We start from the raw sequence: 18,171 nt of genomic DNA on the forward strand, positions 1-18,171 counted from the left end.
AGGGGGAGGTATGACAAAACAGACATCATGATGCCAAACCCACAACTTTGTACTTGCATTGGATGCCAATATGTGAGGACAGAGTTTGCATCACCACATGCATGTTGTCATTTTAACATAATCTGGGTTTGCTGCAGTTACTTATGCATTATTTTTTGCATTTTCTATTGTATCTGAATATTTTATTTCCTGGTGATAGTAAGTATCCATGTTAGTTTATTTTTATCCTGCTTTTTTACTTAAAGATGGGGCCACTGCTAACATTCACCATTTTTTATTTTCAAAATATTTTAAATAAATATAACTAGCCTTATATGCAAGCATAGGCATATCCTGCTTGCTTAGTGAAATTCAACAGATGTTTTTCTAGTACAATACTGCCACCTGTACAAAAAGGGACTTTGTGTTTTACTAGTACTAAACATTTTGCCTGAGAAATACCATTCCTTCCATTCCCCTTGTCTTTTTGCACTCATATATGTTGACACAGAATCTTAGGTTCATGCATCACCTTCTCTATACTGACATAATATAACAAGGTGTATCATGTTCTAGACAGATGCCAAATTTGTAGACCTGGCACAAGAGCCATTGGCCATAAGGAGCTTAAGGAATTGCTGGGGACAGAAGCAGTTGCTAAATTAAGTGAAAGCAGTGATGACTCCATCATTTTCTGAAAGAGATGACCACTTTTAAATGGTGGAACTAATCACAAATAGATCCCTAAGGGCTGTTTAATCAAAGAAGATGATTAGTTTTCCTAGGAGTTAGAAAAATCTGTATTTAAGAGGTTCATCCTTATTATTCAGCTAAGTTTGCATCTGGATTCATATAGTATTCTAAGTCATGCTTTGTTTAACTATGATTTGTTGAATAGCCCATAATGCTTAATTGTGCTGAAATTAAACAACCATGTTATGTCTTAGTAAAATGTGTAAACCACCTTTAGCAAACCTAGAAATCTACAAGAACCAAATGTGCAATTCTAAGCATGCTCAACAAAAATTGTTGAGCATAATTATATATACTTTGCACCATTATATATACTTTGCACCATGCAGCAGTGATTCTGCATATTAGCTATAGGTGAGCTTTACTGCTTTGTTCTGGAGTTACTCTAAAATGACATCACTCTAAAGTTATATTATAAGATCTGTTATAATAGGATTGATTATGGTTTCAGCCAGATTAAACTATTATGCCAGAGAATTAACCTTTTTCATGTGTTCTATACTACATAAATGTGGATACTTTAAGGTGGTAAAGTTGGTCCACCATGTGCATTAGGCATTTTGGACATTTCAAGGACCCATGGCAACATTTCCTTTAAATAATAAACCAGCCTTGTCCTTTATTCTGAGTCTTACCATGATTTTTGTCCCAGAAATTACCCTGATACAGCAGCATTCTGGAAAATGAACATAGCAATTGACTCAGACAGCCGGTTATGAACTTTGCTGCAACCTGCTCCTCATAAGCCTGTAAAGTATAACTAAGGAAGCCAAATACAACATCCAAATCATGTGCATTATTAGATGTGTGGTAGAATTTGGTACTCTGGTTTCTAGATCAACCGATGTAACTCTTACATTCAGTCCAGGAGCTTTTTTCCTATATGCTACTGTTTTTATACACAAGACTTGCTAATTTCAGTTTGCTATTAACACTGAATCGGTGGAAAAGTCAACACCCAGAATTTAGATTTGCGCTGTTGTATAACTTTATACACTTTAATGTTGCGTTATCTGATTTTCTAGGCTGGACGCAAAGAAAGAAGTGATGCCCTAAACTTGGCAATAGACAAAATGACAAAAAAGACAAGGGATTTGCGTAGACAGGTATAGTATTAAATATGTATAAAATGCTCATGTAGTCTGCTATGTACATAACATACCATTTATTCTAGCAGTCTTTTCAGATCAATCAACTGTAGTAGACAACTAAATGCTTGAATCCCATTAAAACTGGGCAGGCTAACCTTAAGTCTAGAGTATGATACCTTCTTCACTTTGTCACATTCAGGAGTATAATAATATTTTTTTCTCTTACCCTCACCCCAGTGACAGGACCAGGCTGAGCAAGCCAATGTTGCCAGCAAATCTTGGCCCTCCCTGTACACCCCAGAAAGCATACTCTTCTGTATTAGTCATCAGTTGGGCAGGTGAAACTAGGATTTTTTCTCCACAGCTATTAGCAACAGTCTTCATTTGGATTATTGGGGGATGAGATCAGAGCCTTTGTTTCCTCACCCTAGGAAATATTAATGCATAACCAACAAGGAAATGGTCATCTAGAATGGATGTAGCTTATGCCTCTTTTTAGTGATTTCAGATGTTCAGAGAGAGCTGCGCAACAAATGGCTATACATTCTTGACCATTTGTTCAGCCCTTGACAGATTCTTTAGGGATCAGTATAGATCACCATTCCTTGTCTATAACATTGAATGAACTCTCTTTTTTGAACAGAGAACATAGAGTCATTAACTAAAGCAGTTCTATATCTCTGACCTTTGGTGACACCAAAATGGAAACTGAACCTGTGTTTTGACCTGAAGCTGTTTTAAACAAGTAATTTTTCCAGATTTCAAAAATAAAATCCCATCTACAATCAAATATTCTCCATAATTGCCAAATGTATTTAATAAAAGGATTACTGGTAAAATAAACTACATTTTAGCAATGCAGAAGTTGAAAATAGCATTTTACCTTGATGAAACAACTTAACTTTGTTTTGATTTCTCTTAGCTCCGTAAAGCAGTTATGGACCATGTTTCAGATTCCTTTCTGGAGACAAATGTGCCACTTCTTGTTTTGATTGAAGCTGCTAAGAATGGGAATGAAAAAGAAGTTAAAGAATATGCACAGGTTTTCCGTGAACATGCCAACAAGCTGATTGAGGTACTGTGATAATTAAATCTGGATGCTGCGTGCTTATGGAAAGCAGATTATGCCTTTTTGGGAGTATTATTGTATCCTGAGCCTGTTGCAAAATAATTGCAGTGAATTATCTCAAGTTTATTTCCATGTTGTGGAAAGAATTTTGAAAATAAGATATCTGAAGCACAGAGGAAAAATTATAGTTTTTTCAACTGAAATGACAGTTGTACATATTTAGAGTAGAATTGTTCCCTCTCTTTTAAAGTGTACAAGTTCCTGTAATTTCAGAGTAAGATTTTTAGCAAATAAATAACAAATACCTGTACAAATTTCTGAATTCAGAAATGACTGCAAAGTGTTCAAAACAACTTAAGATGCTGAACTGATTTTTAATTCATAGCTTCCTGTGTAAGCAAACATACATGTGGAGGTTATGAGTTTGACTTGTCTACCTTAGCCCAAAAGTTTAAGGATGGGGAGAACTGAAAATCCAGTCCTTGAGAAAAATAATTTACCAAGTGTTCTCTAACTAATATAAAGTCTTTTTTAGAACCTAGCCTTTTCCACAGAGGTCATCCAATAGCTATGAGTTATAGCTTTGCAAACATCAACATGATGGGTTTCGAGTAATGTTTAATGCTCCAGTAGCCCTTTTTGACAGTTGATTTTATGATCCATTGGGAATGATGCCTTAAGGCATTGTACCCTGGAGGTTTTGATTTCCTCCCTCTCCTCACCAAACAAACAAACAAACACTTGCTTACTCAAATATTTAAGCATAATACATTTTTTTCTGAAAATAAATTCTTAGAGTTAAGATGCCTTGGCATTTCAACCTAATTTCTTATTCCAATGTAAGGAATATTAATTAATTGTTAATTAATTTCAAAGCAAAATTTAAAGACGATCTGCATTTGGACTGGATCACATTCTGGATTACCCAACACATTAGCTCAAATTGGAACAAAATATTTTAGGGAAATACTTATATGTATGCATTTGTTACTATTATCTCTGGCAGGATTATCACAAGGGTAGATAGAAACTTGCTCATCTGACTATTGGTAGCATCAGTAGTCAGCCTGAGGCCTTCTATACCTCTGAAGATGTAATGGGCAAATTCTGAGAGAACAATTACATATTTGATAAAAAGCATTATTAGAGAACTGCACTGAAAATTAATTTGCCTTGTCTACACTACAAGAAGCATTCCCCTATTCTAAGTTTGTTTGTTTGTTTGTTTGTTTTAAATTAGGCATGTTCTCATAAAAGTACATATCTTTCTCTTCCCTACTATGAAAAACGTTTTAGACATTGATTTCTGTAAATGTTCCTTCCTATTTCATAAAACAGTACATGACAGGATAGATAGAATTCAGACTGAAGGCAGCCACTTTTTTTATTTACTTTTACAAGAACCTTAAGATCCATCAGTCAGCACTTGACAGAAAACACAAAATTAGACTTTGGTATTTTGAGCCCAGAAATTTATTGTTAGTACCAGAGATTAAGGAAATGCAGTCTTTTCATGTACAGAAATCTCTTCCTAATCCCCAACCTCAGTTTTCTTCATCTTAGCAGTATGATTTATGACAGATTGGAAATAAGTAGATTAATAATAAATTCTTGTTGTTCTAGTAAATCCTGTTCTACCTTCTGCCTTCCTTTGATACCTGGGATATATGTTTTGGTTCTTTGTCTTATTTGTAACAAGGGACAAAGACTACCAAGTTTTCAGGAAGTTTATTGTTCCAAAACTGAACAGTATATAATACCTAGGAAGGTGATAAGCTTTCAACTAGGATGAATGGGAATCAACAGATACACACACAGAATGACAGCCACTTTAAACAACATGGCTAGAGGGAGATTCAACCCCCACTCAAGGACAGGGATCTGGTGCTGCCAAGCCAATAAAATCATTCTTTGCTGTTTTGCTTATCACTCCCATTTTAAAATGTGAGATTACTTAATAGTACTGTGGTTGTGGGTTGGACTTTTTATTTTTTTATTGACATGCTCACCATCAGCCCAGTCATAAGCAGTGCTTTATTATAGTTTGTGGGCAAGCTAGTATCATTTCTTGGGCTTTGATCACATGAAATATTAATGCCATGTTTCCTAGGCAATTGCATATTGTCAGGTTATTTACCATTCTGATGAACTCCACTGAATTGAACCATATTTCGGTGATGCTCATTCTGGATGCCTAACTATTTGGTCAGAGCTCAGAAGAGCAAACCTGACATAATTTCTGCCTCCACTGAAAGGAGGAAAGTTTCCATCTCCTTAGTTTCAGACTCCAGACAAGAATTCCATGCATGGTGAATAGACATTAAAAACTTTCTAGGCATTTTAAAGTAATGAAAACACTTTTTCCTATTCTTTTTTTTTCTTTTTTTTTTCTTTTTTTTTTTTGTGGTGGGAATCGGGAGAGGGGATTGGAAGATGTGTAATACTTTGAACAACCCTTTCAGATTATGAAGTCTGTTCCTTTTTCAAAACTGGTGAATGTGGAGGAGCTGTGATGAATGCTTTGAAAGAGAAGCCTGATAATTAGCTGCAGCTTGGGAGGGGCTGTTTACCTGTTCACTTTAACTCTTTTAAAATCCTAAAACATGGCTTCTCTTTCCATTCCTTCTTGGACTAAACTCTTCCATACCTCCATCCAGTTTTATCCTCCCCACTTGTCCTTGCACGTACTGTATCTGTTTGTGTGTGTTGAACAGTCCTCTTAGTCCATTTCTTTTGTGATTTTTTTTCCTTCCTTTTTGTGTTCCTGCTGGAAAGAGAGAGGGTGTGTGGCCATGCATAGTTGTATTTTTTTGTGAGAGTGATTTGCATATGTAATAAGGATCAATACGTGTTGTAAATTAGGATGCCCTACGTTGTAGGCAGTTAATTTTAATTAGCAGTCATTCAATTAAGGTAAAATGGTGCTTCTGTCCTGGCCCTACCCTTTTGTGTAGTATGACTTTTAGTGCAGATACAGAGTTGGCACCCTACATTTACAAGGTAGGTAAGCTGGGCGTGGGATCTTTGTTTTGGTTTTGATTCTTTTTCTCTCTCTACTCTTTGTATGGTACACTTTGTCTTAATTCAAGGTCATCTTTGGATAAATATGGTGAATTCCATGGCCTGCTTGTACAGGTATATTATACTGAAGATATAGTTTATTCAGGCAATATTTATACATGTGTAGTTTTAATTAACTTCTATGGCAAATGGAACTCTAGAACACTACATTTTTCTACATTTAGGAAAAACAAGTAGGCGACAGCTATAAAATAGAAAAATATGAACATTACAATGTGAAAGATTTATTTTGGTTTTTGTCTTCTACAATATCAAACAGATATAAAAACATTAATTTTCAGGAAAAGAAACGTGAGAAAAATTGTAGGGAAGTCAAGGCTGAGCATACATATTTTGCCACGTAAAACTTCAACAATTTCTGTTTCTTCAGATTTTTTATTTTTGTCTTGTGTGGAAGAGCAGGCTGCTTGAAAAAAATTGCAGGCACCTGTGCTGCCTTCTTTCCCTCCCATTTGAGTCTTTTCCCCAGTGTCAGCACAGCAGAGTTGCCAATAAAGCAGCAACCTTGACACAGGTGTGAGAGAAGACATGTGTTTTGGAGCTCTGCAGCCACCAGCAAACTGAGTGCTGTACAGCAGCCAAATGAAAGAAGGCGGTTTTCCTTCAGAAGGAGCGGACAGTCCAAAAGAGGGAAAGTAGTGGAGAGGCCCAGCAAGACAAAGCACAACATAAAAAAGGTGCAAGAGCTGTACATGCTGGCCATTAACAGAAAAAGAAGAAGAAATCTCAGAGAGAGGGGACTTAGGACAGAACAGGCTTAAGAAAGGAACATTGATGCATATTAGTAATAGTATAGAGCCTAGTATACAGGTAATGGTAATAGGTAATAGTAATATAGCATATTGAATAATGATAGTATAACATCTCCCTGACCCTTATAGAGAAATATAAAGAAACTACCCATCCAGGGTCCAGTGCTTTTGTGTGTCTTTGGAGTCTGGGTCAATCCAATTAAGCATGGTTTAAAAAAAAAAATGATATTGTGTTCTTAGACAAGTCAGAACTGAAATTTAACAATCCAACAGACCAGAGGAAAAAAAAATTTTCCTAGCATTTTCTAATTTTTTTAATGATTACCTTATTACCTTATTCTGTTGGAGATCTGTTAAGTTTATATTTTCATATTTATGAAAATGCAAGTAAGCAGACAGATATGTGGCCCTTATCTCATAGTTGGGTTTTTATGTGTGAATAAAAATTCAATTTATATAAATATATAATTGCTGCATAGCAGACTTGTTTAAAATAAAACCTGATTATTTATTAATAACCAATTGAACCAGTTCTGTCAGCAGGAGACAGCTGATCTCTGTAGGATGATCCTTATGGAATCATATGCAAAATAAATACTTATATGCAGGAGATCATGGCAAACATATAAATATCAAGAAATAATTATATTCAGCGTAAAATATTTTTTTCAAATTTTGAGCATAGAACTTCAAAAAATATCTCAATTTGAGTGTGAAACTGCTGCTTTTGAATACAAATACTCTGTTTTAAGCATTTTGAAATTTATTCACTTATTTGAGTTCGGCAACACCCAACTCCAAACTGACTATGGGCAGCTCACAGTGTGACAAACAAGGTAAAAGTGGAATATAAATAAATGCTGAAAACAACTAATTTTGTGAGATTTTGCTCTCAGAATAGTTTGAAGTGTTTTGCATATCCCTTGTTATTGGTGTAGATATATATAGATATAGATAGTAAAAAAAAGTCTTTAAGAAAAGCCACCTGCCAGTAGAAGAGAATATACGTAGCTCAGGGTTGAATTGTGGAGTCCTTGGTGCTCTCTGAGCTTGGTTGTTTGCTTGCAGACATTTCATTACCCAACTAGGTAACATCATCAGTACAAGTGAGTGTTGGGTTTGCTCTCTGTTTATATTCAGTAGCTTGCCCTTCCAGTTTTGGTAGACGTGTGGTTTTCTCCTTGGTAGTTCTTTGATTAGGGGGTATAGTTTTCTGTTTGATTGTTTGCCTGATATTAATCCCTGCTTATCTGGGTGTTGGCTGCTGGAGAAGATGTGTTCTGGTCTTTTTGTTTCCTTCTTAGGTCTCTCTTGAATGGTGTGTAACTGGTTTATTTCTCTGTGTCTATTGATGGCTGATTTGTCGGAATGCCAAGCTTCCAGAAATTCCCTAGCATTTTTGGATTTAGATTGGTCTAGGATGCTCAGAGTTTCCCAGTTGAAACTGGTTGAGTCTGTCCATGTGTTGTACGATTAAGGAGTTTTCATTGTGTCTTCTGACTGCTAGATGGTGTTCATGGATGCACTCTGCTAGTCTTCTGCCTATCTGTCTTACATAGTGGCTGTTATAGTACTTACACTATATGTTGTAGATGACTCCTGTTTTTTCTTCTCAGGTTACTGGGTCTTTTGGTTTACTTAAGATGTTTTGGAGGGTTTTAGTTGGTTTGTATGCTACGGTAATGCTGTGTGGTTGTAATAGTCTGCTGATTGTTTCTGAGATGTTTTTGATGTATGGCAGTGTTATCCTTTTCATAGCTTGTGTTGGTTGTGTTGTAGTGGGTTGAGTGGTCAGGCACTTTTTGATAAAATTCCGTGGATATCCATTTTGTTGGGAGATGTTGTATAGGCGGTCTGTTTCCTTTTTCTGATGTTCTGGGTTGCTGCAGTGTGTTTGTGCTCATCTGAATAATGTTCTTACATAGTTTCTCTTGTGAGAGGTTGGTTTGTTACTTTGGTAATGGAGCACTTGGTTAGTGTGGGTTGTTTTTCGATAGACTTGCATTTCTAATTTGCTGTTGTTTCGTCTGCTGATGAGGATATCCACCTGGTTTGCTAGTCAGTTTTTACTTCTTGAGAATTACTGCTAAATGGAGGAAAACGTTTGCCACTTCCACAGGGATGGAACACACTGTTCTTGCCTTTTTGTATTAATTTTGCATATTTCTGTGCACAAATGAAGGTTTTCAATAGCAGGCTGTCATACATTTGTCAGCGAATATATATAAACATTGTAGAATGCTCTATGAGAGCATGTTCTAAAATATAAAACACTTTCACTTAAAAATAACTTCTTGTGACCTTTTACTACCATGCCAGAAAGCAAGTGGAAAGACTTGTCCCTAGATAGCAGCACAAAACTTCAAGCAGTTCTCTAGAAACAGCCAGTTGTCATATTTTTTTGCACCAGTTGGCATCTTCTGCATTAAAGTTGGATGCATATGAACTGCTTGCACACAAAGAGAGGAGGATCATGTACCAGATTCTTTCTGAGAAGTGAGATGGTTAAGTGCAATTATAGGTAGAATTCTCCATGTACTTTTAACTTACTTCATGAGGTCAGTGCAATTCTAGCCAGTGGTTCATTGCAGGTTCGCCACATTCCTCTGTCAGAACCTTCTTGCTGCCTGAGCCCCACCTCCCCACGTTTGCCAACATTCCATAGCCCAGCAGTGCTTGCTCCCTCATCTACCTCTCTGCATTTATCACTAGTCATCCGGTTCACAAAAAGGCTTCAGTAACAGATTCGTTCGTTGAAATGCACAAGTCATGACAGAAGTAGCAACACGAGTTCTGTAGTTCAAAAAACTGTAAATGGTGAGCCAGTCTTAAACATAATTAATGACTGAGTCCACCTGTACTGTGCTAAGTTGATCTTGCACAAGCAGCTCAAAAAGAAAAGTGCAAATAGGACATAAAATGGTAAATATCTATAAATGGAATGTAATTGGTCTGGAGATCCATTCAATACAAATACAATCTGTACAAAAATGCAATTATATTCATTATCTTGTTTACAGAAAAACATAAAAGTCCATGTCCTTTAAGATAAAAAATAGCAAAGGGTGTGTTGGGTGTTCGTGCATTTTCTCAACATTTAGTGATCCATGATTGCAGAAAGTTTGAGAAACAAAGATTTAGAATAGCCAATTTAATTGGTTAATGCATTGTTAATTCTGTTATGCTGTAAAGAAGGTTTAAGCATACATTAATTAGAGGGTAATTACTAATTTAAAAGTTCTTCACTTGTGCATTAGTCAATATTAAGAGAATAACTGAGTCATTGACTGTTCAGTTAGAGGCTATTATTGGTTATAGTAAAAGTAGGTCCTCATTGTCAAATTTTCATTGGTAATTATGAAAGATTTTAAAAGGTATTTACTGGTTTCTTATGAAAAATTACAGGACACCGGTCTTACAATGTTATGGATATATGTTTACATTGCTAAAACTATCTGTATGTTATTAGCCACCCTGAAGAACATTTTAGTGGAAAGATGGGATATAAATTTAATCAATGTGTTCTCTTTACACAGGTTGCCAACTTGGCCTGTTCTATCTCAAATAATGAAGAAGGTGTGAAATTAGTTCACATGTCAGCAAGTCAACTTGAAGCATTGTGTCCTCAGGTAAATTACAAGCTTGATACATCATTTTCATGTTCCAGTTTTATATCAGAGCTGTGGAATATAAGTACCTTTAGAAAAAACTAATTTATTGTCTATAAGGACAATTTTGTGAGTAGGTTGATTTTCAGATAAAACACAGAAGTTCACTGGACTAGCTAGACAAAACATACATTTACTGGCTATATTCAAGAAGCTGGAACGAAGTCATTTCTTTATTAAAAAGTTTAAAATATTTAATTTAATAGCATGCCAGATCCAGCAGGAATGGTATAGTTTGGATGACTGTAACATAGGGGAAAGCCACCTATAGCTCTTCTCAGGCTAATTCCATGCAACCTGCTATTTCAAGACCCCAGTGTCAGAGATGACGTGAAGCTTTCTTGAAGCTTGCTGCTAAAGAAAGGGAAAACGGTATTATTAAAATAAAAAGTGTATCAGGGAGAACAATCCAATACTTGCTTTAGTCCTAAGAGTTCGTTCCTGTGGAAATGAAGCCATTGGTAGCAAACACTATCATGCTCTTGAAGGAATGAGCTTTATGCAGTGCTGTACTGTATTCTACTTGAGATGGCCTTTGAAGGGCATTCAGAAACTTCAGCTACTTTAGGGTATTGTAGTTCCACAATTAACGGGATTTTTTATATGGAATATATGGTCATGGCAAGCCAACTTCATTACCTGCCAAGCACAATTCACTCTACTGATTATAACCAATAGCAGTCTCTATCACTTGAACTTCTATCACTTGACTGCATTCTATGCAAGGACCAAATCTTAATACCTGTGGGTAAGGATCTTCTGTCAGCCCTGCCAGTATGCATCAAATATTTGGCGTGAACCCAAGAGAGGGCCTTTTTTGGTAGCTGCTTCTAAGCTGTATAATATCCTGCCAAGGAAACTCGCCCTCTCTCTGATAAACCTACGACAGATAAAAGTATTCTTAGTTAGGCTTTTGATCCTTAAGTTGATCTGTAAATGTAATTGGTTTTAACTGATTGTTCTTAATTGCTTTTATTTTTCTTGCTTTTAAACTTTCTGCTTTCAAATTTATAGGTTGTGGGGGAGGGCAGTTCACTTTTTTTGCATTTGATTTGTTAGCTGCCCTGTTGAAAAGGTGTATACAGATTTAAAATACAAAATAAGCGTAATGTAGCATAAGATATTTAGATATCTAAATCTATCTCTAGTGAGCCTTAACTAAATCACTTGGCTTTCTCAGCACTACATCCCACAGGAGAAAGACTTTTGCTGATTGACTTGTCAGTTTCATAGAAAACTAGACAAGGTGTGAAAATTGGTAAATCAATGGCTGTGGACATTTTGCTTTGCAGGTAATTAATGCAGCATTGGCTTTGGCTGCCAAGCCACAAAGTAAACTAGCTCAAGAAAACATGGAGTTGTTTAAGGAACAGTGGGAAAAGCAAGTGCGTGTGCTAACAGATGCTGTGGATGACATCACTTCCATTGATGATTTCCTGGCAGTATCAGGTAATAGTTATACATTGCTTAAATTTCTTTTATGAAGTTGATCAAATTTCAGAAATGCTGAAGATTACTTTATGGAATCCTGTGAATATTCCTGTTAATGTATTACCTTTGAAGAGAGTCCTATAGATGAAATTAGTGCAGAATGTGACAGACTGCTAATGGGCATACAGTATTTGTATTACATTGTGCCTGTACTTAAATACTTGAGGAATTGTCCAGTTGTTTTCTGGGCAGAATTTAAGCTAGTGATATTTGGCCTTTAAAGCCATAAAAGATTTAGGCTTTATCCAGGAGGACCTTCTTTTTCATGAGCACATCCATTCACTTTATTTTCAGAATCACTCTTGTGGGCAACATGGGAGAGAACCTTCTTTTGCATGACTCTTAAACTGTGGAATGCTTTCCTTCAGGAGTTATGTATAGTCTTCACTCTTTCTGTCTTTAGAAAAAGAGTTAAGGCATAGCATATTTCAAGTTACACTGTTTTTAGTTAATGATTTCTAATTGTGTTTTATTGTATATGCTGCAAGTTGCCTTGATTTACCCACTTGGACAGGAAAGATATTCCTAACAGCTTAATGTTTTGTGCAAAAGACCCTATTGTGTCAGATAAATGAAGTGCATAAAAGGGATAGTGAGAATTCTAAATAGTGAGAATTCTAAATAATAGGTATAGGTACCTCCACCTTGATCCCACTGAGAGGAAGTCTCTTAAAAGGGAGTATTAAAAAGGAAGACACTCTTTCCAGTGAGATGATGAACCCACTGAGACAGAAGTTCCCAGGCAATATTTTCCTGCCAGTAGAGGCTGTAAAACTTTTCAGCCTAGAATCCAGTAAGCCATCTAATTTTTGCAATCTTTGCCCCTGCCCAGAACTAGTTCCGACATTGTAAGATCTGTGGCACTGCTGTGAGAAATACCCTGAATAGTGCTTCCTTAGTAACAATTCCCAAGTCAGATTCACAACTTTTTGAGGGATTAATGTTTAAATTACAGTAGGCCAGCCATCATCCAGAAAGTACACATTTGCATTTTTCTGGCAAATAAATTCTTTTTGGGAAAACCCTTGCATCTTAGAATGTGTAAATGGGTTTGGACATATTTTCTAATAAAATTAACTTGAGGATCTCTGCAGTTAGCTGTGGGTCACTACTATAAAGGCAATAGCGGAAGATCCCCTTTCATGTTAGCCTTTTCAGATACACTTACCTGGACCACATAGCATCCATGTAAACTCAAGTATAGCTATAAAAATTATATACTCCAACCATATTTTCAATAGTGATACATCAAGAGGGAAACTAAGCATTTTCCCCAAATGACAGATACTCTCTTTTTTGTTTGTTTGCTAAGGAGAGACAAGATAACTATAAAAATTGCCAGGTTAAAAAAAAGAATCAAACTAGGGACAAAAAGAAAAGGGGACAAAGTAAACCAGGAACAAAAATACACATACATGCACACAGATAATGAATGAAAATACATGTGACCCTAACAAGAAAGAAAAAAAAAAAGATATTAGCCTCTATATATCACAGTTTTGCTTGGTTATCAGGGAAGAGTTTTAGCATATCAATCCTGATGAAGTGGACGGGCTACTTGGAGTTGTATGTTCATCCACTTGTGTTTTAGTTCCATGCCCCTTCTGGTCAGTTAAAGCCTCCCAGGAGATGATTTGTGGTTAGGTCCATGCAGTGGTTAACGCTTTCTTCAGGTGGAGCGGGGAGGTTCATCTATTCTGAAACAGGCAGCATTCCACCCTTTCCACAAGAAATCATTGCTGATTCAAACAGGATCATCTTTCATCTCATCTAGGACTAGGTTATTTGCAGGACCTCTTGTCTCCAATGGTTCTTGCTCATCCCACCAGCCCCAACAGGGTGGGCATGCTCCAGTTCCCTTTTATTAAACAATGCAGCTCACAAGGAATAGCATCCCCCCTCCCCCACATGCAAGATTCAGATGGCCCTGGCTTTGTTGGCCTTTCGCAAGGCATTAAAGACCTGGGTTTTCCCTCAAATACTGGGATCAGGTGAACCCTGTTAGTTTGTTTGTGATGCGGATTTATTTGAACCTCTGGCACACTGTATATTAATTGTTACTGTAATTGTTTTGAATTGCTTTTGTTTTATTACTGTTAGTTGGCCCGAATTGCTACAATGAGATGGGGGACCATATAATTTAGTTTAATACATATTCAATAATTCTATCCAGAATGACATTTGTAAGACATGTAATCTATTAGGAAAGCATTATTAATAATAGTTAATACAATGGTGACCAATTACTTGTACTGCATTGTACAGTTTTTAAAAGCACTCTTTTGTTAGATTACCTCATTTTTAAATAGTTCTCATTCAGTAACAAGACGTTTTCAGCATTTTGCAGTAACAAACCTTATGTGCCTTAGGAAGAAAGATGATAAACATGTACCCATTTGCTGATAGTCCCACCCACATAATCTAGAAATCGTACCACTTATATGGTACAATTTTAACCACCTATGGATTATCTTCATGGTCATTTTTTAGTGAATTGGTGAAACAGATTTAAAGAAAACTCTGGCACAAGGAATTTCTGTAAGGTTCCTAGAGTTCAAATCCCAAATGCTTCTATTAGAGTTTTAAGACTGTCAGAACACCTGCTTTGCTTAATATTAAAGTTGTATTTAGCATTAACAAGATTTCCTTGTTATACATCATTCTGGATTTGAGACCAGCTGCAGACATGAATCCATGGACAGCAGACTAATCATAACAAAATACTGCAATATTTGGGTCAACTGATGTGCCAACATTAGCAGTTAACTAATTGTAGCTAGGGTTAGGGTTACTCTGATGTGAAAAAGCACTCTAAGTGCACTGGCTTCATTCTAGATATTAGGCCAGTCAAAAGTATGCTGACATTCCAACCAGTTTGGAGCCACCTAGCCATCCTGACAATTGCAGGCACAGTTCAAACACACTGGTTCTTATCTACACACCTATTGAAATTAGCCCAAATGACATCAAAGACACCCAACTTCAAAAGGCTTTCAGTTGCTTCAATAGAAGCTATCTATAAATGTCCCAAAAGTGTGTTCCTAACCATATGATACTAAACAAAACTATGAATCTGGTACAAATGCCTAAACTTGATAGACCAATGCAAATAAGCTAAGCTTGTTGGCATTGCACAATACAATGAAGTTTACCATGGTTGATGCATTTACAAATTGCTGGAAGAATAAAAAATGATCGCAAGAAAAAGGAGGAACTGAGAAACATGACAGAATTTGAAACACTTATACAAAGCCAAGATCATCTATTAGGACATATATATAAATAGTTACTCAAATATGGAGATGGAACAAATCAAGATTTGTATGATAAAGTGGATGCAAAATTTCAAAGAATTACAGTACTAATCAAAATTTACTCCAAGCTATTAACAGAAAATTAATATAAAATGTTTTATAGATGGTATACAATTCCTTTACCAAGATTGACATATCATATAACAATAAATGTTGGGAATGCCACAACAAAGAAGGAACATTTTATCATATGTGGTGGCCATGTAAAAAAATTCAAGAATACTAGAAAGAAATATATCAAAATTTTCAGAAAATTCTAAAAATAAAATTTGAGCTAAAGCCACAAATATTTCTATTAGGTATAATTCTAGAAAACATAAATGAAAAGTGTCACCATTTACTAAGATACATGCAGACAGCTGCAAAGACAAATTTGGAAAAGAGAAACTTCACTGATGATATAGGACTGAGAGACCAAAATTGGAGAGTATGTCACAGTGGCAAAACTGACAATATACTATTATGGAGTCTAACCAAATTTAAGCAGGAAGAACTCCTTTATATTTTTTCAGTTGTTTTTTTCTTACTCTGTTGTTTTATATCTTTATCTAAAAATCTGTTAAAAGTCTTTTTTATCTTCTATTTTTTTCTTTATATTATTTTGTGTTTAACTTTGTAAAAATTCATCAATAAAACTTATTTGAAAAAGATTAAATTTTTTAAAAATGTGAAATTTGCCGCCAGCTAAAGGCAGGCCATGAGGCACACTGGAACTCCATGGCCCTGGAACTGTAAGTGGCTGCACAAGAGCACAAGTACCATATGCTTGTTACCTCTCTCAGATACTAAAGGGGAAGGACTAAATCAACTGGGCTGATGGGATATTGTAAGATCTTCAAATGAGTAACTTCCAAGATGGGGAGAGTTTCTTAATAACTGTGCAACTATGCATAGTTGCAGAGTTATTAAAATAACTCTGCAACTATGAAGAGCTGCTGGGACCACCAGCAAATCCAGTACTCATCCAAACACCAGAAAGTCAGCCCTTGAATGCAGAGACTGCAATAGATGAAGTAAGAGTGGCAATAAAACTACATAGAAATGGTAAAACAGTTGAAACCGATGGCGTCATGACTGAGTTATCCAGAGTTGGTGGAAACTATCTGATTCAGTGAGTGCATTCACTGTTACGACTCATTTGGCACTCAGAAAAGCTCTCCATTCCATGGAAAGGAGCGAGTATATCATTATTTTGAAAAAAGACGATGGCTGCTAATGCAAAGCTACTGGTGCATAAGCTTTCTATCAATCATTGGAAAGGTCTTCATGAGAATAATCCAACTACACTTTCAGAAACAGCAGAAACTGATAACTAGAGAACAGCACCTCATTTCCACCCAACCCAAGGACGCTATGACCAAATTTTCACCATCAGACAACTAACAGAAGAGAGAATTTAATGTGACAAACTGTCATTGCATTTGTTGACTTTTGAGCAGCCTTCAACTGCATACACTGACCAACTGTAAGAAAAAAACTTTGAAAACTAAACACACGTCCACAAAATGAAAAGCCTACTGCAAGAAACTTAGAGCAGTTCCAGCAACTTGTATAACTTTCAGTGGAATTCTTAAGTTAACTGGTATTAGGCACAGTTGTGTGATATTACCTCTGCTGTTCTGTGTCATAGTTGATGCTATAATGAGGAAAGATTTTGACAGCAGGCAAGGGTTGGTGTATGATGATAAACCACTATTTAATCAATCTCATGTTTGCTGATTCCAGTGCCATATTTGCAGGCAGCAACATAGCAGCCATTCCCATGTCATATGACATTACACTGCTCATTTATAGTCTGAGGATTAATGCAACAAAGGTTTTCATAACTGATGAGTCATAGTTTGCTGTTTACCACAGTGAAGCCCAAATAGACCAGGTTAACCAGTTCAAATATCACGAGTTACTGGGGGAAGAATAAAAGACAGCACCATCAGCCATGTCTCTCTAGATTGTTAAACTAGGACCTATGGAGGGAATGAAATGTTTCAGTGAAAACCAGGATGCAAATCATCTTGGCACTAGCCCTGCCAATCTTGTTATATGGATCTGAGACATGGAGACTATTAAAATCAAAATGGTTTTGTTTTTGATGGTTTTGTTTTTGTTTTTTAATGTGGGGCCTATGGTATATACTGGGAATCTCCTTAGACAGCCTTCTCAAGAATGATACCATCAGAGATGGAGTGAACTATCTGCAGTTGAGAATGAAATGCAGAAATGCAAATTAAGATGGTTCAGACATGTATTCAGAATGGCAGAACATTACCTTTCTTGTGGTCCATGGGAAAATGGCCTGTGGAGTGAAAAGTCCAACATACAGCACCAGATATAATATGGGCAAAGCAATTTGAAGATGATCTGAAAAATATAAGATTCAACCTAAACAACACAGCCTCAGTTGGAAACATGGAGAACCATTATAAGAGACGTCTGCTGTCTAGCAGCACCCACAGCAGTGTACTGGCTCCGAGGTCATTCCTACCCAGACTCTCTCTAAGGGAACAAAGAACAACAACTGATGAGAGATGTATGAAGGTTTTTCTGTAGTTCAAATTAAACGTGCACATGCCTGTTTCCTGATCTGACTGGGACCTCATGTACAGTATCTATTTCAATAATAAGAATGTGGCTAGAATCTGCATTTGGTGTGCTAGTCATCTGTCCTTGTTCTTTTGCAAGCAACAACAGCACTAGGGATATCTTGTGCATTAGAATCTCAGACATTTGAATCACTTGACCAGCAGCTGTGGCATTATCATTTTCCTTTGTATAATGAAGTAAAAGTTTTAAGTTCTTTTCAGCAGACCATGAAAGGAAAGAGTTGCTGTAATTAATAGTCTCTTCATATTATGGGCTGTAATTCGTATTCCTCACTCAATATCCATCAGTAGCTTTTGGTTCACATCTCTTACGTTAGCTTTGTTTTTACAAAACTGTAACTATATTGCTAAAAGCAGGTTCTGCAGCTTCTGT

At 36.3% G+C, this 18,171-nt stretch overlaps 1 protein-coding gene across 1 annotated transcript in view; it reads left to right on the forward strand.

Moving 5' to 3' along the window:
- CTNNA1 (catenin alpha 1) overlaps nucleotides 1-18,171 on the forward strand; it is a 69,038-nt gene that overhangs the window by 34,650 nt on the left and 16,217 nt on the right. The window contains exons 8-11 of the mRNA XM_007430216.4: nucleotides 1,758-1,838; nucleotides 2,746-2,898; nucleotides 10,262-10,354; nucleotides 11,686-11,842. Coding sequence (XP_007430278.1) covers nucleotides 1,758-1,838; nucleotides 2,746-2,898; nucleotides 10,262-10,354; nucleotides 11,686-11,842 — 484 coding nt within the window. The remainder of the gene's footprint in view (nucleotides 1-1,757; nucleotides 1,839-2,745; nucleotides 2,899-10,261; nucleotides 10,355-11,685; nucleotides 11,843-18,171) is intronic.

Source organism: Python bivittatus, unplaced genomic scaffold (assembly GCF_059951505.1).
Source record: "Python bivittatus isolate LINGU-HERP-01145 unplaced genomic scaffold, Pbiv_v1 ctg000020_np1212, whole genome shotgun sequence".
In the NCBI taxonomy this organism is placed as follows: Eukaryota; Metazoa; Chordata; class Lepidosauria; order Squamata; family Pythonidae; genus Python; species Python bivittatus.